The 19,123-nt window shown below is 52.4% G+C and overlaps 3 protein-coding genes and 6 non-coding genes across 11 annotated transcripts; 5 read left to right on the top strand and 4 right to left on the bottom strand.

The window, feature by feature from the left end:
* Nucleotides 1–4: 4 nt before the first annotated feature.
* ATP5PD (ATP synthase peripheral stalk subunit d) lies at nucleotides 5–3,214 on the top strand. The gene is made up of 6 exons (XM_061376962.1): nucleotides 5–147; nucleotides 714–843; nucleotides 1,478–1,574; nucleotides 2,382–2,453; nucleotides 2,759–2,821; nucleotides 2,944–3,214. The coding sequence occupies exons 2-6, from the start codon at nucleotides 722–724 to the stop codon at nucleotides 3,073–3,075; spliced, it is 486 nt and encodes a 161-aa protein (XP_061232946.1). The 5' UTR covers nucleotides 5–147; nucleotides 714–721; the 3' UTR covers nucleotides 3,076–3,214.
* A 368-nt stretch (nucleotides 3,215–3,582) lies between these two features.
* LOC133225019 (5-hydroxytryptamine receptor 3A-like) lies at nucleotides 3,583–8,036 on the bottom strand. Of its 3 annotated transcripts, none has more exons than XM_061377000.1 (9): nucleotides 7,949–8,036; nucleotides 7,603–7,763; nucleotides 7,062–7,106; nucleotides 6,860–6,969; nucleotides 6,065–6,231; nucleotides 5,240–5,400; nucleotides 4,876–5,086; nucleotides 4,441–4,560; nucleotides 3,583–4,322 (listed from the first exon to the last, which is right to left on the bottom strand). In XM_061377000.1, the coding sequence occupies exons 1-9, from the start codon at nucleotides 7,995–7,997 to the stop codon at nucleotides 4,078–4,080; spliced, it is 1,269 nt and encodes a 422-aa protein (XP_061232984.1). In that variant the 5' UTR covers nucleotides 7,998–8,036; the 3' UTR covers nucleotides 3,583–4,077. The 3 variants fall into 3 exon arrangements, with proteins under 3 accessions (XP_061232984.1, XP_061232985.1, XP_061232986.1); XM_061377001.1 differs by having other exon boundaries at nucleotides 7,603–7,852; nucleotides 7,949–8,011; XM_061377002.1 differs by lacking the exons at nucleotides 7,603–7,763; nucleotides 7,949–8,036 and adding an exon at nucleotides 7,296–7,372.
* A 1,391-nt stretch (nucleotides 8,037–9,427) lies between these two features.
* Nucleotides 9,428–9,500, top strand: TRNAR-UCG (transfer RNA arginine (anticodon UCG)). Its single transcript has one exon. It is a non-coding gene; the product is annotated as a tRNA-Arg (tRNA).
* A 256-nt stretch (nucleotides 9,501–9,756) lies between these two features.
* On the top strand, nucleotides 9,757–9,829 carry TRNAR-CCU (transfer RNA arginine (anticodon CCU)). Its single transcript has one exon. It is a non-coding gene; the product is annotated as a tRNA-Arg (tRNA).
* A 1,917-nt stretch (nucleotides 9,830–11,746) lies between these two features.
* TRNAR-UCG (transfer RNA arginine (anticodon UCG)) lies at nucleotides 11,747–11,819 on the top strand. The gene has a single exon. It is a non-coding gene; the product is annotated as a tRNA-Arg (tRNA).
* Nucleotides 11,820–12,230: 411 nt separating this feature from the next.
* Nucleotides 12,231–12,303, bottom strand: TRNAR-CCU (transfer RNA arginine (anticodon CCU)). The gene has a single exon. It is a non-coding gene; the product is annotated as a tRNA-Arg (tRNA).
* A 343-nt stretch (nucleotides 12,304–12,646) lies between these two features.
* On the top strand, nucleotides 12,647–12,719 carry TRNAR-CCU (transfer RNA arginine (anticodon CCU)). The gene has a single exon. It is a non-coding gene; the product is annotated as a tRNA-Arg (tRNA).
* A 739-nt stretch (nucleotides 12,720–13,458) lies between these two features.
* On the bottom strand, nucleotides 13,459–13,531 carry TRNAR-UCU (transfer RNA arginine (anticodon UCU)). Its single transcript has one exon. It is a non-coding gene; the product is annotated as a tRNA-Arg (tRNA).
* Nucleotides 13,532–14,146: 615 nt separating this feature from the next.
* Nucleotides 14,147–16,430, bottom strand: MRPL58 (mitochondrial ribosomal protein L58). The gene is made up of 6 exons (XM_061377354.1): nucleotides 16,222–16,430; nucleotides 15,935–15,971; nucleotides 15,722–15,781; nucleotides 14,944–15,026; nucleotides 14,680–14,849; nucleotides 14,147–14,363 (listed from the first exon to the last, which is right to left on the bottom strand). The coding sequence occupies exons 1-6, from the start codon at nucleotides 16,375–16,377 to the stop codon at nucleotides 14,279–14,281; spliced, it is 591 nt and encodes a 196-aa protein (XP_061233338.1). The 5' UTR covers nucleotides 16,378–16,430; the 3' UTR covers nucleotides 14,147–14,278.
* Nucleotides 16,431–19,123: the final 2,693 nt, after the last annotated feature.

Raw genomic sequence — 19,123 nt, 5'->3', positions numbered from 1 at the left:
CATCACCGCCCCGCTTCCGGCGCGGGGAGCGCTTCCGGGCGGCGGCCGCAGCGGGCACGGACGGGAGCGACGCTTTCCGGTAGGGCTGAGCCCTGATTGGGCAGCGGGGCCGGGACTTCCGGGGGTGCTCGGTGGCGGTCAGTGAAGGTGAGAGCGGGGCTGGGGAGCAGGGAACCGGGGAGGGGGCCCTGGGGTTCCGGGACGGGACGGGCCTGGGTGTGTGGGGGGGACACATGGAGGGGGAGCGAGGCAGTGGCGGGGATGGGCTGGGAGCGGTGCCCCCGCGACCCGGTGCCCCGTGTCCCGTTATCCCCGTATTTCGGTGCCCCGGTAGCCCCGTGTCCCATTGTCCCGGTGTCCCCGTATCTCGTTAGCCCCGTGTCCCATTGTCCCGGTGCCCCGGTGTCCTGTTAGCCCCGTGTCGCAGTGTCCCGTTGTCCAGTTAGCCCGTGTCCCATTATCCCCGTGTCCGGTTACCCCCGTGTCGCGGTGTCCCGGTGCCCCGTTAGCCCCGTATCCCCTTGTCGCGGTGCCCCTGTCTCCTGTTCGCTCTCTACCGCGGTGTCCCCATGTCCCTGATGCTTCCGCGTCCCGTAGTCCCCGTGTCCCGGTGCCGCGTTCCCGGCCCGGCGCCGCCCTCCCCGTGCCCGCGGTTGCCGTCCCCTGCCCTCCCCGCGGTGTAACCCGCCTGGTGCTGTCTCTCCGTGGCGCAGCCGGAAGCATGGCGGGGCGCAGAGCTGCCATCAAGGCCATTGACTGGGCGGCCTTCGCCGAGAGGGTGCCCCCGAGCCAGAGGCCCATGTTCAACGCCCTGAAGACCCGCAGCGATGCGCTGTCGGCCCGGTGAGTGCCTGCCCCGCGCCTGCCCGTGGGGCGGCTCAGCCCCTCAGCTGAGCCGGCTGTGTGCTGGGTTAAGCCGGGGTTGGTAACTATGGGCTTACAGGAGTGTCCTCACGGGCTTTAAACAGGTCACCTTCGAGGCTGCCGGTGGCTTTTTGTGGCAAATCACCTTTACATAATCCTCCTCGGAGTAAAACAATGGCTGAAGTGTGAAAACGGGCTCTGTGCAAGCAGTTTGGTGTTCAGAACCAAACCCATGCCTTGTTGTCCATTAAATGCTGTATGCATTCGTGACTCTTTACATCCTTCACCATCCACTGCTGGACACAAGTCCCTTTAATGTTGCTGATCACCTCTAGCGCAGTGCTGTGAGAACTGCCTGATCCTTTTACAGGGGTGCTCACAGAGATGCTGTGCAGTGGTTTCCAATGGAGCAGGGCTGCAGGCTGGGCTCTTCTTGTCTTGTCTGTATAGAGAAGCCTGTGTCAAGGATTTACAGAAGTGGTTCACTGCTGCTTGCTAATGAGGGAGCTGAAAAGATCTAAACTAAACCTACCAGGCTCTAAGTAACTGTGGCAGAGCTCAAATGATGGCACCATGGAGCGCTGGTTGTGACTTCTTTCATCTCTCCCTTTAGGCTGGCTGCCCTGCCAGAGAAGCCCCCGACCATTGACTGGGCCTACTACAAGTCTGCTGTTGCTAAAGCTGGCATGGTGGATGAGTTCCAGCAGAAGGTCAGTCTTTGTAAGCAGCGTGTTGCCTTATGGAGGTTTAAATGGGGAATGTCTTTGGTGGTGGGAGGAAAACACCAGGATTGGCAGAGGAGGCCGGTTTTGGCTAGAAGGGGCCCTGGCTTTGCATCCTGCAAGTGAGCATCACTAACCCTGAGGCGCTCATCTTTCAGGAGGGAGCCTGTGGCACTATGCACTGAGAAGGCTGGTGAAAGAAAACCTGATAAGTTCTTTTGGCTGCAGCAGTGTATTTGGGCAGTGCCTCTCCTGAGGCAAACATCTGACCTGTTTCTCTAACTCACTGAATGGAAGGAGGTAGCAAGTACGGCTCTGCACACTGTGAAATGTGCTGCCTGCAGGGCTCGTTACCCTGTTTGTAAGCAGGAATTGAAAGGCAGGAGCAAGGCTTGTGCTGACGGGCAGGTGGTGTCAACTGACACTATGAAAACTGACCTGGCACTGGGAGGACTCACTGGCCTCAGATGGAGCTGGAAGCTTTGTCCTGGCTGAAAACAGTCTGCCATGTGTCAACTCTTTGCTATTAGACTTTCTTGCTTCCTTCCAATGCTTTCTCCAGTGAATGTGTGTAGCACTGTGTGCCCTGGTAGTAGTATGTAATACAGACTAATGGCTTTAAGCTCACAGTCACACTGAAGTGATCAGTTTTAGAAAGCCCATTAACTGACATGGTTGTGAGTATATCCTGGGAAGAAAGGAGGGAATGCTCCCCTGCTGCCAGGGGGAATGAGCTCAGTGTGAAGGATTATTTAATCAAACTGCATAACTAAGATGTTCTCTTTTGATTGACAGTTCAGTGCACTGAAGATTCCTGAGCCAGTGGATACACAGACTTCCAAAATCAATGCCCAAGAGCAGGAGGCTGTAAGTGTTTGAAATATTCCCTAATGCCAGGGTTATCTGTGGGGATGGAAAAGGGTGAGAGGGAAGAGATGTTCTTCATGTGCATCTGCACTGGCAGGGCAGCCTGATCTGAAGGATGCTCAGTGTCTCTGGCTTTTGGATGAGCAAGAGGATCTCTGCACATGGGATGGTTTGGCTGTTTGGGATTTGGTCCTAGTGTAATGATGAAGATTTTTAATGCCAGCTTCAAGCACAGGCTTGCAGGTTCACTCTAGGTCACTGTCTTTATCATAACCATGTCCACGGTGTCCTCTCCTTTCCTGCAGGCAAAGAGTGCTGCGGAATATGTGCAGGCTTCCAAAGCTCGTATCGCCCAGTACGAGCAAGAGGTAAGCCTGGGCTTTGCTTAGAGAATATTGCCTTTAACCCTTGTTCGTACCTGGGGGTGTGCTTTGCTCTTTCTTGCTGATAAGTGATTTATAACACGTTTTATCTCTGCTCCCACTTCAAGCTCCAGAAGCTCAAAAACATGATCCCCTTTGAACAGATGACGTTTGAAGACTTACATGAAGCCTTCCCTGAAACCAGACTGGACAAGGAGAAATACCCGTACTGGCCCCACAAGCCAATCGCTGATCTGTAAACTTGTCCAGAAGCGGTTTGTTTAACAGCTCTCAGACTCTGTGGTCATCTAAATAAAGTACTCCTCCTCCTGTCTGTGCCTTAGATCTTGGACATGCGGTTGCAAGGTCTTGAGGAGCAATACATGAGCTTGCAAACAGCACACTGGGTTTTGTCTTTTCTACCTGTGAGCTTGGTTTTGTAGCGAGGGCAGGATTCTTTCTTGATCAAACTGAGTTCTGTTGTAACGAAACTGTCTCCTCACCTGTGTTACTGCGTGGTGCAGGGAATGTAGTTCTGCCATTGCAGGCAACTAGCTGCATAGGAGTTGAAGGTATAAAGCCTTTTATGATGTTGGGGTGTGTTTCGTAGTGATGTGCAGCGCAGTGGGAGATGTGAGTTCTACAGCAAGAAGGTCTAGGGTTGATTTTAGGTTGGTTGTGATGGTTTAAATACAGCCAATTGCAAAAGGAGTTGAAATAATGTAGATGTGTTGAGATACATTAAAAAAGAGCTTTTATCTGTTTGAAACATCCCACCTATCACCTCTTTAACCTTGGTGATCCTGTTCTCTCTGTCCCTGGTTTCTGGATGGTGCAGAGCTCACTGAAACTCACAGAAACAAATGCTTCAGACTTGCACTGGTTTATTTCATTATCTGAGGTGGGATTCTTCCAACACCCTTCCCCAAAATGGAAACATCTCTGTAAGAGATGGGCATTAAATCCCTTTCCATTGGTCATGCGTGTGGTGAGAATTACAGAGGAATAGGATGGAGGTGTTAGCCCTAGATTTCACAACTGCTTTATTGACATACCTTGCTAGCCACACAGTGCTTTAAGAAGCAGATGTAGTTCTGCTGAACAGAGCATGAAGAGCTAAGCATGCAGATCTCACACCCTGTGGATTTGTCTTTGTGATGGTGTTACTGAAACAACTGCGGCTCAATGAATGAAGCTGGATAAAAGCTACACAGAAGGGTTAGAAGCAATGCAGGGAAGAGCAACTGACCCAGAGCTGGGCTTCAGCTGCTCCATTTAACAGAAATAATAGCAAAGAAAACCAGGGACAGGAAGAAGTGGCTGTAGAGAAGCACCTTCTCCAGAGCAGGCAGGAACAGGTCCTGCTCCTGTGGTTGCCAATGGCGCTTGGCTGGTTGTCCCTTTCCCTGGGCCTTCTTGGGAAGGTTTGGCTGTTGGGCACCATCCTTGGCCAGGTGTTTTGTGCTCTGCTTGGCCATGGTTCTCATTGTCAGCTTGGTGTGCACATCTGTGAAGAGCAGATGTCAGCGTTGGTGGGTGACTGCCACAACTGAAACCAACCCTCGCCCAAAGGAACCCGCGGTAAAATGCACCAAACCAACTGGTCTAAGAGGTTGTGGGTTTACCTTGCTGGAAGCTTCTGAGAACCTTGTCTAAGTAGAGGGATTTGTGCTTCTGGTGCAACAGGAGGAAGGTGTCTAACACAGCCATGATCATGAGGAGGAAGGTGCCCAGGAAAAACACCACTGCAGGACAATAGGGAAACAGAACAGCCTTCCAGTGCCTAAAGGGGCTACAAGAAAGCTGAAGCAGAGCCTTGGACAAGGTCCTGTGGGAATAAGACAAGGGGGAATGGCTTTAAACTGACAGAGGGGAGATTTAGATTAGACATCAGGCAGAAGCTCTCCCCTGTGAGGGTGCTGAGGCACTGGCACAGGGTGCCCAGAGAAGCTGTGGCTGCCCCATCCCTGACAGTGTTCAAGGGTGAGGCTCAGGCTTAGGCCCCAACTTCAGGGTTGGTACCTGTGTAAAACCCAGCTAGTTCCTATTGAGATGAGTACCTATTACAGGGGGTCTGTTGGAGGACGTTGGGAGGATGTTGTTGAGAATCACAGCTAGCATGGAGCTGCCGAGGATGATGGCAATCTGGAAGTCGATTTTCTCCTCGAGAGAGCTGGGTCCAAACAGCACAGCCATGTCCAGCAGATACAGGGCGCATGTTGGCAGGATCAGGTTCAAAATATACAGAGTGGGTCGTCTCTCCATGGAAATCTGTTGGAGAAGATGGACAAAATACAGGTGAGCAGGAGATAACTTTCTGCCTTGGGCAAAGCCCTGTTCTCTAATGTAGAAAATCGCCGTTTCATGCTTTTTCCCCCTTTTGGTGGCAAATCAGTGCAATCTAACATGAAAGTATTGCTATACCATGTAGGTGACCACAGAAAACTGTCCATCATCCAGGTCTTCCATGTATTCAACGATGCTGAGGTTGGTGAACTTCCATTCTCCATCAGTTAGGAAGTAACTCTGGCTGTCTCTCATCATATCCTCTGGTGTCCGCTTCGTCTTCATAACCAGGTCTGTTGCTGTTGGGCAGGAGGCAAAGGAGGAGAGAAGTTGTAGAATTGAGGTTATTTATTAGGGGTCAGAGATCTCCTTTCCATTTCCCTCCCAACCAAGGGTGCCTGCAGATGGGGAAGGCAGCATTCCTTGCACTCCTGGGGTTTCTTTGCCCATCAGTGGACTCCGGTCAAGAGGCTTGGCTGGACCTTTGGGAATGTAGATCAGAGGGGAAATTAGGATAGTTGTGCTGGAGCTGGAGGGTTTTGTGTTACTTCTGCTTATTTTTCACCCCTTCCTGTTGAGATGAGCTCTGAGTGCAGTTTGGACCCCTGAAACTGTCCTTAACCTCCTCTCATATCCATGCCTTTGAGGTATGTTTAAGGAGGAGCCAAATTGGATGTGAACCAGTAGCCTTGTTGCAGGAAGCCACCTGGTCTCTTGGTTTGTCCTGGGGAGGGGGAATTGCCACAGAGCATCCAGATAAATCCCAAGATGCCACTGGGAAACGTGCCAAACAGAATACAGTGTTCTACCTCATTTCCACATGAATTACATGACCTCAACCCCACTAACCCATTGTGAGCCTGTGGTGCTGGCACCCAGGAGTGAGCTGGGGTCCATCCCATCTCTTCCCCTCCCTGCAAGTTTAGCCCAGCTGATGCGGTAAAGCCCAGCTTGCTGCTGTACCTGGGTAGAGAAATGAGGCTATGCTCAAGTTGCAGGTCTGGGTGTCGAAGGGGAACTTGAAGATCATCAAGCTGCAGGTTAAGGTCACCTGGAAGGGCTGAGTGGAGTTGAAGCTGCCGTTGTGCGTGATGCTCATGTAATCCAAGTTGGCGTTTTGTCCATTCACTCTGGAGGAAACAAAAGCAGAGAACAATGGAGCTCCAGGATGCTGGGGTGCTCCTCACTGGGCTGTAAGCATCCTTCCATGGGGGCTTTGTGCCGTCACCCACCTATAGGATGTAGCAGTGAGGAGGAAACCTGGGCTTGAGGAAGGGCTGGTGAGTGCCTCTGAACTGAGGTCTGTAGTTCTGCACATCCTCCTGAGCTCCTTCCTCTCTCCTTCGCTTCCATTCTCATCTAGGGCAGGGCTCAGTGGTGGCTCTGCTCACTGCAGAGCTGCCTCCCTCCTCCATCCCAGCTAAAGAGCTGGTGCCCATCGCTATCAGACCCGCAGAGCTCATCCTGTATCTCACAACTAACTGCTAAGGGTTGCTTCATCCAGTCTCTGCTGCTTCCTCAGCTTTAACTACAGCCCAAGTGGGACATTCTGGTGATGTTACAGTATTACAGAGCCACAAAGTGCTTTGTATGAACCGTGGTCACCATTAACCTAAATTACAAGGTTCTTGGCTTTAGAGAGTTCATGGGAACAACTTTTAACCACATGAGTTTATCCCATTTCCTACAATAACACCAGCACTTTAATTCCATTGTATCTCTCTTAAGGCAGTAGATAAAAGCAAAAGGGGAACGTACCGCTCTAAAATGAAGATGGGGGGAGACCAATAGGATTCCATGGGCAGAACGACTTTGGAAATGTTACAGAAATCCTGTGGGTTCCAGGTTGCAAAAGTGTTTTTCCACTCCTGGGGTAAAAGAGGGGAGGAATGAGCGCGGGGGCTGAGCAGCAGCCTCTGTGCTGGGTGTCACAGCAGAGAAACACTCCCGAGGGACCCACCAGGTTCAAAACGAAGTAAAACGTGACCGTCTGGAGCTTTTCGACCTGGGGAAACAAAAGGGAACATGTTCCTGACTGTCTTAGGTACATCCCATGCAGAGCGCAGAGCCTGCCCCTATCGCCCTATTGCAGCAGGCAGCACAGATTGCAAGGGCTCAGCTCAAGGGTCTTGGTCTTGCAGATGAAGAGTGGGAGCAGCCCAATGGGGTATATAAAGAAACAGGTTTTGGTTACCATTTCCATGCCAGTGCCCTGCAATTGCATTGCTCAGCTGAGGCACTCTGCGGGGTTGGGTTTAGAGCCTCCTATGAAGCAGGTCCCCTGAACCTGCCTCTGCCCTTCTTCCTGGGAGCAGGTGGGAGGAAATACTCGGGATCTTCCAACCCCACTTCCATAACAGCAGGGAGCTGAAGTCAAAGGGGCTGATTTTCACCCCTGTGGCCTTGCTGGCTCAGCCCTGCCTGGCACAAGACCCAGATCCCAACCTAGGGATTACCCAGTTTTCTCTTATAAAGACTCAATGGGGGTTTTGGGTCCTTACCACAGAGAGAATAGCCATCAGCATGAAATCCATCTTCACCTCCACAGGCTCGTTCAAGTCTGTCTTGGGCAGTATGTGTGCATGCAGCTTGCTGTGGGAGGAGATGTTCAGGTACTCAACCACATCGTAGTAGGTGCAGATGTACCTGGGAGCAGCCCCTGCTAAAGAAAACAATTCCACTTGAATCAGGAAAGGATCAGGCAGTTCTTAACCTGTGTGAGAGATGCACCAGAAGAGAAAGGGCCTGGAGCTGTGGGGATGAAAACCATCATTAACACAGGCAAATCCCTTCTCATGCAGATGAGAACAGACTTCCTCAAAGCTTTTCTATCCCTGTTGCACTTACCTGTCCCAAGAGAGAAGGTGAGGATAGCTATAAAAGCTCGCTGCATCATCTCCTGCTTCTAAATAAGGAGACAAATGGTACCCGGGTGTCTTATGAGCAGTTGCAGGACACGTCACTCGTTGTGTCGAAGTTGATTTGCTATTTATTAATGAGGGATGGATGTGCTGTAAGCAGGAGCTAGACTTTTTATGTATTTATTTGCATTGGAAGGAAGGACTTGCTAATGGTCTGATGCACTCAGGGGAGCAGCCTTTAGTTGTGGTGAAGGCAAAAATAAAGTCATTAAACCAACCCCAACGATTTGAGGGAGAGGAAAGAAAAGGGCCCATCTCCACAAAGAAAAGGCAAGGAGCCAGAGCTACTCAAAGCAAATCTTGTCTCATTTATTGGGCTGAGAGGCTGCTGCAACCCCACTGAAATGGATCAGGAATTAGTGCTTGTGTGATGGGAAGGGAGGAGGGAGGCAGAGGAGAGGCTGCTCTTCTTCAAGCCTGGTCCTGCTCCATAGCAGCCCAGGCTGTGGGTGTTGGAGGATGTCCTCATTTCACAAAGCACTGAGCCTTTTACACACCCACTGATGTGTTTGTGCCTCCTGAGGTCCTGTTCTCCGAGCCCTCACAGATAAGATTAAAGGCTCAAAGACCTTTTCTTTTAACATCTCTGTCTCTTTCCCTCAGCTGCTCTCCTCTCCATCACTGCCGTGATGTCAGTGATACCCTGAGGTGCTCCAAGTGATGGTTCCCTTGCAGGGGAGCAGCTCCAACTCTTGTCTGCCCTGAAAGCCCCATCCTGCTGGGGCACCCGAGGTGGCATCTCACTGTGGTGTGCGGCTGTGTCTGAGATAGGAGGTGGGAAGCATATGGGCCACAAGAGTGGGTTTGGATTGCATATAAGGGGCACAAGGAGAAGCAGAGGTGATCTCCGTGCTGGGGCTTGATGGTTGTGTTGGCTGTAGGAGCTTACGCTGGTGGGTGATAGCATCACTAGAGGTGGGATCTGCCAGAAGCTGGTGTGATGTGAGTACACTGGAGATGCAAACCTGTCCTGTTGCTCTGCAAACCGTTGGTACCCACTGGGTCCCGCTGCAGCAAGGATCTGCATGCTCTGTACGGCATCCCTCCCGCAGCAGCTCATATGGGGGGCAAAGAAGGGAGGCAGGCCGAACCCTGTGGCTCTTGCGAGGCTGGGTGAGGTGATGGGATGACCTGGATGCTCAGTGAGAGCCTATACTCCGCATCACCCCACTTCTGCCTCTCCCCAGCAAAGCATCCCGGCCCTGCCTGCGGGACCGTCCCAGGCTCCAGCGCAGCGATCGCAGCCGGAGAATCCCACCCTTGCTTTTCCCCTGCCCTGCAGACAGCGGATCCTTCCCGGGCGTGCTCCGGGATGCTCCGTGCCGGTATCCCGGGGTACCCAGTGGGACTGGCGACGGGAGCGGGCTGGGGGTAGGCAGCACCGCTGGGGGGTTTCCCTACGACTGACCGCGTGGCCTAATGGATAAGGCGTCTGACTTCGGATCAGAAGATTGAGGGTTCGAGTCCCTTCGTGGTCGACCCTTTTTTCCCTTCCCCATTTCCATCTTTTCCCGCTTCTCCCTTCTCGCCTCTTCCCCCGGCGGGGTGGGGGGAAGAAGCGAACCCGGTTTGGCCCCGTGTCCGCCCGCCCGGCCCTACCGCTCCCGGTGCATCCCGGCTCCGTTCCCCGGGACCCCCGGGTGATTCCCCCCCCACTTTCCCCTGCGGGCTCCACGAGCCCCCGCAGCGCCGGGGCCGGGCCGTTCCCGCGGGCCGGGGCGCGCGCCGTGCGCAGCCCCAGTGGCCTAATGGATAAGGCACTGGCCTCCTAAGCCAGGGATTGTGGGTTCGAGTCCCATCTGGGGTGAGCACCCAACGTTTTGCTGCTGCCAACCCCGTTTCTGTGCGTTTTCTCCCCGGTTTAGCGCAGCCAGGCCCGCGTAGAGCTGCCGAGCCTCCTCCTCCTCCTGCTGCTGCTGCTGCCCGGCTCGGTGCACTGTACGTGTTTTGGGGCAGTGAGTTCCCCCCCAGCAGCTCCAGGCTTGCTCTCTGTGCCGACGACTGCAATACACAGCCTGCTGTACAGGAGCTGTACACGATGGCGTTGGGATGATGCTGTTACCTGCTCCTGGTCAGTGATCACAGCTTAGAGCCCATGAAAAAGACAGGGCTTGAAGCAAGCTGCTCTAGTGGAAGGTATCCCCAGTGGCAGGGGTTGGAACTGGATGAGGCCCCTTCCAACCCAAACCAGTCTGGATTCTACGATTTGATGAAGAAGGGAAGCCCCCGGGCCTCAGTGCAAAGGTGGATGCTTGGGACCTGCTGATGAAAGGATGATATCTGGAGAGGTGTTAATGAAAGGATGGTTCTGGCTGGGGCTTCTTTCCAGGTGGCCCAGAAGGTGCAGAAGCAGAGCAGTTAACACTGTTTAATTAGCCCTGTCTGGGCAGAGCTGGGTCTGTGTCAGCTCAGGGCTCTGCAGGGAATTCAGCTGCATTTTTACCTCCTCTGGATGCTCCCTGTGCCATCAGCTGCATCTGACCCCCAACAGAAAGCCAGTGGATGCTGGGGGATGAGAACCTTGCCGGTACCGCACCAACCTCTTCCCGGAGCAGGACAAGCTCTGATGGGAAGGATGCTTCCCTCCGCCAGCAACTGCATCTCAGTGAGGGGCAGGCCACTGGGGTCACACAGTTTGGCTTTGCTGCCCGGGGACCAGAGTCCTCCTCATAAGTGTCTTTTGGGTAATGACCTCAGGTTTGTTGCATTAAAAAGCTACCTGGAGGGTCTTTTCCTCCAGAGTTAATGGATTATAAAAGGCAGCTGTGGTCAGGGTGAGACCACACTGGTAAAGCCTAAAGTAAAGTTTCTTTCTAAGTAGTTTTTCCCTCTTAGGTGTGGGAGGAAATGACTCGGAGAGCAGCAAACCTGCTGAAGGCCCAGGCACATGGCAAGTGCTCATCTCCTGCAGGCTTTGCTCTCCGGTGTGTTCCTGCTCAGCTTTAGTTTGAGGCATGGCAGAAAAGCCGTGCTGGTTGAAGCTGAGCTGAAGGGACCCCAGGAGCCAACGTGTCCCCAAAACTCCCATGGATATAGAAGAGGTTAAAACACCTTCCTGCCTTGTGGCAGGTTTGTTAAGGGTTAGATGTGGAATGCAGGGTATAGGGAGAAGCTGAGCTGCATCAGGAGGTGTTATTGATAATGAACAGGGGCTAAATGCCCTCCCTGTGTCTCGTTGACTCTGTGCCCATCACACTGAATGCTGTCACTGTCAAGAGCAAGTTGTCTCCAGGGTCTTGGCTCTCCCCATCTTTCTTTCCCAGTAATGCCCAAGCACTGCTTCCCTCCCTCACACAGAGCCTCAGCTGGGTGTGATGGTGTTGGCTTTGCCTTTCCATGGGGATGTGGCAGGGAAAGCCTGGACTTGTGTGCCCCTGGCAGCTGGAGGGTGACCCCAGCTGCTCTGCGTTGGGGGTGTCTCCTGGATGGTGTCAGCTCTGCATTTGGGGTTATATTTGTGTTCAGAACAGCTTGGGTTGGTGGCAGGAGGGGAACGTCACAGCTGCAGACATCAGCACATACAGGGTAAACTGGCAGAACGGGTGGCAATAGGGGTCTGTGATGACCAATTAGCACATGGAGTCCCATGGCAGGAGGGAACCCCCCACCCAGTGCTGGGCATGAGGAAAAGCCATGACCCCAGACGGGATGGGAATGGGGAGGATGCCAGGGACTCCTTGGTACCCCCGGTGTCTGCCGCTGTCCCCAAAGCAGAGCTACGGGGGACCACGTGGCCTAATGGATAAGGCGTCTGACTTCGGATCAGAAGATTGAGGGTTCGAGTCCCTTCGTGGTTGTTTTAAAGCCACGGGAGAGCCTCGAACCGTTTAATTTCGCTGTGCCGATGGCTTAAGGGGGTGCAGCGTTCGGCCCCCCCTGGGGTGAGAGCACCCCGGGGTGTCAGTGCCTGTGCTGGGGCAGCTTTGGGAGGCGTTTTGCCCTGCAAACCCCATTCGTGCTTAGCGGTTCAGAGCGCCCTATGCCGGCGGTGGGGACGAACCGGAGCCCGACACAGGGTGAGGGCTGAGCAGCAGCTGCTGCCGGTTACCGGGGATGGAATAAAGGGGTAGGGTCGGTCAGGATGTGGCTTTTATTGCTGCAGGGAGCGCCTGGTGAGTTACAGGGTTTGGTGTGTGTGTGTGTGTCCCCTTCCGCCCATGCTTTCCCTTGGGGTTCCAATGCAAGGAGGTGGAGAAAAAAGCCGCCCCCACCCCAGGTGGGACTCGAACCCACAGTCCCTGGCTTAGGAGGCCAGTGCCTTATCCATTAGGCCACTGGGGCCGCGCAAAAGCCAATCTTTGCCCTCCACCCCCCCGCAGCGAACGGGGCTGCCGGAGCGGGGAAAGCAGGGGCGCGGCTCGGCGCAGCGGGACCCGGCGGTGGAGACGGGCTCCTCCCGCTCTGCCGGTGCGGGATTGCGGGCTGAGGCCCGGCGGGCGGAGCTGGGCCCTCTGCGGGGGTCTCCGTGCCCCCAACATCGTCTCCTTCCTGCGCTGTGGGCAGAGATGGGGACGGCGCTGCCTGGTGCTGAGGGAGGCCCCGCATCCCCCTCATGGCGGCCGCGTCCCCTCTGGCCAGCAGAGAGTTAAGTCACGGCACTGAAAAAAAAAGGCGTCTGTACGCAGCCCCAGTGGCCTAATGGATAAGGCACTGGCCTCCTAAGCCAGGGATTGTGGGTTCGAGTCCCATCTGGGGTGACTCTTTTCCCTTCCGCGGAACAGAGCCGGTTTTGGGGTGTTTCGGTGTGTGGAGGGGGTCGGTGCTGCAGTGACAGGCGAATGAGCATCCCCCCCTGGGTTTCCCTAACCCTTGGCTCGGGCATCTTCACCCAGGAGAGATGTTGATGTACAAAACCAGCTTTATAATACGCTTTTAGTCTCTGAAGTGGATCCCCCGCTCCGCGGTGTCCAAGGCTTCAAGCACGGCTTAGCAAATCTCATGGCAAAACCTGGGTAAGGAGGCCTGGAGAGCAGGGGATGGTGACGTGTCCTGGTTGCGGGAAGCCTCAGGTGAGGTTGTTGCTCCCCTGGCTGATGTTCCTGTGATGATTCTGTGTCAGAAACACATTTAAAACAGCAGAACCCCACTCATTTGCAAAGCCCAGGGCACAGCTCAGAGCTGCAGCCGCCTATTGCTGTGAGGGGGGAAGCCGGCAGCCATGGTGAAAAGCTTTAAGCAGGAGCAGACTTCATCTTTGCTGGCCTTGGTGTGCAGGGGTGCATCAGGATGCTCTGATGTGATGCTGCATCCCCTGGCAGCCTGTGTGGGCTTTGAGCTGTGCTTCATTTGCAGATGTAAATGTCAATCTGGGCTGGGTAAGGGCAGAGCTCACGACTCCCCCCATTCCAAAGGGAATGCCAAAGAGCATCCAGGGACCGGCAGAGAGCGCTTCCCTCTCTTGTTTGGGTTTTTACCTAAAACAGAGCCACCTCTGCTCACCCCAGGTGGGACTCGAACCCACAATCCCTGACTTAGAAGGCCAGTGCCTTATCCATTAGGCCACTGGGGCCCTGACAGAGGATGAAAAATGGGTGATTTTGGTGGTTTTGAGGACACCCCCATGAAGCGCCCCAGCAGCAGACCCCATGTTACCCACAGGACCCCCTCATGAGTGACTCCCGAAGCCTGAGAGACTCATTGAGGTGCTTTGGTGTCGCACCCCAAGGACCAGCATCCTCCTGGACTTATGGGGTGGTTTGGTCTTTAAGAACCCACCTCCTGCCAGATTACTGCTGTGGCTTTAGGTCAGGTTAACACAATGAGGTGCACCTTATGGTCAGGGAAAGATCAACTGAAATGAATGGAAAATGCCTGAAATGGTGAATTGTACTTAGGTACATAGTTATACTTTTACTCTTGCCTTTCCTTCCCGCCCCGCCACATCAACTGCTGCTTTTGTGCTCAGCAGCAGAGGGTGCTCTCATAGAACAGAGGCCTGAAGGACACAAAGAATTAGTATATATACAACATAAATGATATATTATTTATAAAAATATGTATTTTATATATTCTATATATTACATATAGAATATATTCTATATATTCTATATTATAAAGTGTGTATCATTCAAACCCCTGAGTTTTTTGTTTCAAACAAGAACAATCATTTTCCAGTTCAAAAGGAGATGTTCTGTATCTTTATGTACATTTTCAGACCATTTTTATTCAACAGAGCTCATGAGTTCAGCACCATCTACAGCTGCCAACGCCAGTTCTTTATGCAGCTGGTACGCCGAGGGCTGGGATCCCTGCTCTCTCAGTCAAAGTCTGCCTTCCTGCTCTGCTTTATGTTTGAGTGTATCTTTTTCTGTCGTAGTCGTTCGCGGTTCATTTTTTCCACCCTAAAACAAGGTTAAAAGCTCCTTTAGGGCACCAAGAAAACATTCAAACATTTAATATTCAACTTTCTCAATTATAAAATAATAATGATATATATTATATTATATATATTATAGCATAGATTTGATGACAAATGTCCACAGACAGAAAAAACAGCCCCTCTTCTTGGGGGGGGAAGTGGTTAAAATCTGATGGATCAGTGAATTTCTTAGCAAAGGAAGTCCAAATAAGGATGAAGATTGTACAAACAGCAACCTAAATCATGTCACACAATGATCTGAATCCATCCCCAATAAAAGGCCATTTCAATGGCTATACCTCTCTATTAATTTCTGCGTTGTCTCCTTAGACACCACCTTGGGCTGCTCCGTAGCCTCCGTGACCATGGTTCGGATCTTTTCTAAGCAAATGGCCAGGTTCCTCATCTGGTAGCGACTCTCTTCAGAGGTCACCATCAGCTCACCAGCTCGGTTTATCTTGTTCCTGTACTGCAGAGATGAAAACGGGATGTGGTCACTGCCACCTTGCCATGTCACATCTGAAAGTGACGTTTAAATTGTGGCTACAAGGGAAGGTTGTTACCATTGATGCCATTTTCTGTCTTACAGCTTCTGGAATCCAGTCTGCTGATGCCAAGTGGAACCGAACTTCTGCCTTGGTGTTCACTGGGAGGAAAACCAGGGTATTTTTCTATGTAGTGGCTTGACATCCTAAGGTTTATGAGATAACTCATTCTGTTCACTGCTGGCTTTGGACATAGGGTGATTCCAGCATTACTGTCCTGAAAGATCACCTTTTTCCTGGTTATCTTAAGGTCCTTTCCAACCCTGACTATTCCATGATTCTGTATTTTTACATACCATTCTAAAAGGCAATCTCTAGATTTTTATGGCTACCCTGTCATGATATTTGCCTTTCTACAGCAAGTGCTGCCAGTCACTACCCACCTTAGTTTTAATGGCAGGATTTATAGATTATTTGAATTAAGTTGAGAATTTATTGTGCTTTAAAGTCCCAGAAACCAACTGGCTGCTGGTTGAACAGATGAGACAGAGGTGGTGCTTCATGTGGCAAGTGTAGCAGCAGTGCTCCCAGTCAGAGGAGGAGAATCAAATGCATTACCAGTGGTCTTGAGCACTGTGAAGATTTGGGAGTTGTGTTAAAATGTAATGATAATGAAAGCTCAGCATGGGGCAGCACAAAGATGCTCTTTAACCATGGCAGGGGGTTGGAACTTGATGATCTTAGGGTCCTTTCCAACTCTATTCTGTGATTTAACTTCAAGTTCTCAATGTTTTACCACCAATACAGGGAAGCAATTGAAGACTTTCCCATCAAAGGGGGAGAAGCTCTTCCTCACCTTTATTAACATGCTGCCCACCAGGGCCGCTGCTCCTGCAGTAGGTCACAGTCAGGCGACCTGGAAGAGAAGTGCGGCAGCGTGCTGACCCGGAGGCACAGCTCCTGCTGGTGCTGGAACAGGTACGATCCAGGCTAACACCTCCGGGCACCTAACCCAGGGCAGATGTGGCCGAGCACCACGGCCTGGGCTGGTTTCAGTGGGGGGACTCACTCATGGGGATATCGAGGGTCGGTGGCTGCTGCTCCTCCTGGAAAACACCATGGAATGCTGTGTTAGGGGACAGGGCACGATGCGGGGACCGCGAGCAGCCTGACCACGCACAGCCACGAAGCCACGCCCCCCTCGCGAAGCCACGCCCACCCCGTGTGCTCCAGCTGCGCTAAGCACCGCCCACCCACGATGGCACAGCCCCTTGGCTTAAACCCCGCCCACCCTCTCCCTCAAGCACCAAGCCCCGCCCCTCGCTCGTCTTCTCCCTCCTTCCCGCCCCCCCTCACCGGGGTGGTGCCGGTGCTGTCGCCGTCCTGCCGCGGTGGGTACAGCTTGTCCAGGCTGTACGCGCTCCGGTACTCGGTCCCGGCGCAGGCCCGCTGCGAGAACAGGGTGGCGACAAGCCGCGGCCGGCACAGGGCCCTCAGCGTGTGCGCCGCCATCTTGGCCCCCGCGGTGCAGCGCTGCCACGGCGTCCCTACGGAAACGGCGGCTGCGCGCAGCGTTCCGGGGCGGGGCCTGGGGGGGGTGCTTGGGGCCAAGGGGGCGGGGTGAGGCATGGGGTGTGGGGGGTGTATGGGGTCAGTGATGTGATGTGGAGGGATCTGTGGGGCACTGTGTGGGGACATGGGAGGTCGGGGGGGGATTATGGGCTCTGGAGCACCGTGGGAGGGTGCAGCAGTTGTGGGGTGTATATGGGGTCTGTGGAGCACTTTGGGAAGGTGTAGGATGCTACATAGGTTATAAAGTATAGGAGGTTATATAGGTTATAAAGCGTATAGAGTCTATGGGTCATCTTGGGGAGGAGGCATATAGGATCTGTAGGGCAGCTTGAGTGGTATATGGTGTCTGTGGGGACCCATGGGTGGGTATTGGAGGTCTGGGGTGTGTGGGGCACTGTGGAAGAGCGTAGGAGGTTATATAGGTTATGAATTGTAAAGGGTTATATAGGGTCTGTGGGCAGGTCACTCCCAGCTCTGGGGTGCGGGCAGTGGTGGGGACTGTATGCTCCTCCCTGCATCCCACACTCCCACACGTTGAGCAGTGATGGGCAGCAGTGACACTGAAAACACATCCAGAGTTTTCCATGTACTTGGACTTTGCACCTGGGATGCTTCAGCTTCATCTGATCTGCTCAAGAGTGATAAAAAAGACATCTACATCTATATGTATATGTATATATAGCTTTGAATGCTGTTATGTGTTTCCAGGTCCGTAGGAGAGATGCCTAAGTTGGAACTAGATGATCTTTAAGGTCCCTTCCAACCCAAATCATTCTGCGATGGGGGATGCAGGGGAGTGAAGCACTGGGGGATGCTGGATCCTCCACAGCTTTTTGGAGCTGTCAGGTTGGCTTTTGGGAGGGGCAGGAATCGCTATTTCTGGCAGCAGGGAAGTGCACAGGCAGGGATGGGGCTGTCGTTTACTCTGGTGTTGTGACAGGAGCTGACTGTCTTCTTTTTAAAAGGGTGGGTGAAGTCAAGAAGGGTGTTTTGAAGCTGATATGACAGTGATTGAGGAGCTGAGCTGGGTCCCATCTAAAGGGTTCCATGCTTTGTTCTAATCAGAGCTCTATGTCCTGAGGTTCTGCTCTGCTTCTCCCATCTAGACTCTGCTGAAATGCTTTAAAGATCCCCCCAGCAGTGTCAGACACAAGCCATGCCATCTGGTGACCTTAATTTCTATCAGGAACAGGTAACTGATTTGTAGCCAGAGGTAAAGTAGACAAAGCAGAATGACTCATTTTGCCCACTGGTATCAAACACACTGGTGTTGTCACTGTGCTGGTAACACACCAAGGACAAGTTGTGGGGTGGGCAAATGGGCTTGAAGGTCAGAGCTGGAGGCAGTCCCATCTAACGGGATGTGTTTGTGGTTTTGCTTCCTTCCCACTCTGTGATGGTGGATATAGATGCCCAAAGAGCCCTGTAAACAGCAGGATGATGGCTGGAAACAGCTCTCCACACCAGGGAGGGCTTAGGGGGGCTAGGTCTTACTTTAACCCAAGGGGAGCCAAGCTTTTGATGTTTAAGATGGACAATGAACTGGCTTAGAAAGCGAGCTCTCCCTGTTTGGGCATGGTGTTCATCAGGGAGCAAGAGCTGTAAAGAGCCATCCCTGAAAGGTGATGCAAAGCTGGTATGTCAAGGAGCTCGTTGCTCCTCGTGTGAGTGAGGGCATGAGCCATTAATGCAGGAGGAATCAGCTCTTTGAGGGACCTTCCAGAAGGGTTAAGCTCCTGCAAGAGAGGTAAGACTGAGTCAGGAATCTCCTTCCCCATGAGGGTTTGAGCTCTGTAAATCCCTTGAACTCATGCTTCAAGTGCTCCATCCCTATTTGTGATGCTGGGTGGGTTTCTGATGGGTGGTATGAGAAGAAGCCAGACTAGATGTGATATCAATGCACTTGTCTCAATGTCATCTTTTGAGTTCAGCATAAAGCTGAATTCTTGGCAAGCCATGCCCTTATTGATCTTATTGCTGTGAGCTGCACGGGTTCATTGGTTTTGCCAGATGCTGGAATTAAATCATTATTTGCTATTGTATCAGACTTCCCCTCATCCTTTTCAATTGCATGCAGTAGTTTTCTTTCTGTCTTTAACCACAGAGCCCTGCTGTTAAATAGCTGCTGCTCTATTAGACCTGCTTCTGTGGTCAGCAGTGTGGTTGCTTAATACTCTCCTCTTACCTCTTAATGGAGTTTGTAGTTTTCCTTGGTGTTTTCAAAGCAATATGCAAAGTTTAGATGGAAGCTTGGCTAAAAGACCAGGAAATGCTTATTTTCCCCTCCTTTGATTGCTGAAAGCCTCACTGAAGGAAAGAATCAAGTGACTGTGACTCACGGAGTCATCAGGATGTGTATATATGGCCACTAATATTTTTGGATGCAGAGGAAAATGCCCTCAGCACTGAGCTGAACAAACTGCTCATACACAGCAGCTGGTCCTTTGTGAAGCCAAATTCTAATGCCACGTTACTCCCATCCGTCAGCTTTGGGTTTGAGGCTTTCAAGAAAGCCCTAAACAAAAATAGCATTTGAATTGCCAGCTTTGAGATGGTGCGGATTTACAGAGGCTGCAGAGCTGGCAAAGAGGGGTTTCCATCATGTGGCAAATGTTAGTGGTCCAAGTGCATAGAATGTATGTTACATAAGTAACGCAGCAGTAGGGTTTGGTGTATTCGCTCTGCT

The sequence above is a fragment of the Neopsephotus bourkii genome, unplaced genomic scaffold, assembly GCF_033783945.1.
Source record: "Neopsephotus bourkii isolate Nb327-2 ecotype Australia unplaced genomic scaffold, CSIRO-AGI_Nbou_v1 NB_1749, whole genome shotgun sequence".
NCBI classification, from domain to species: Eukaryota; Metazoa; Chordata; class Aves; order Psittaciformes; family Psittacidae; genus Neopsephotus; species Neopsephotus bourkii.
The sequence above is the reverse complement of the archived record's forward strand: the minus strand, read 5'-3'. Positions and strand labels throughout refer to the sequence as shown.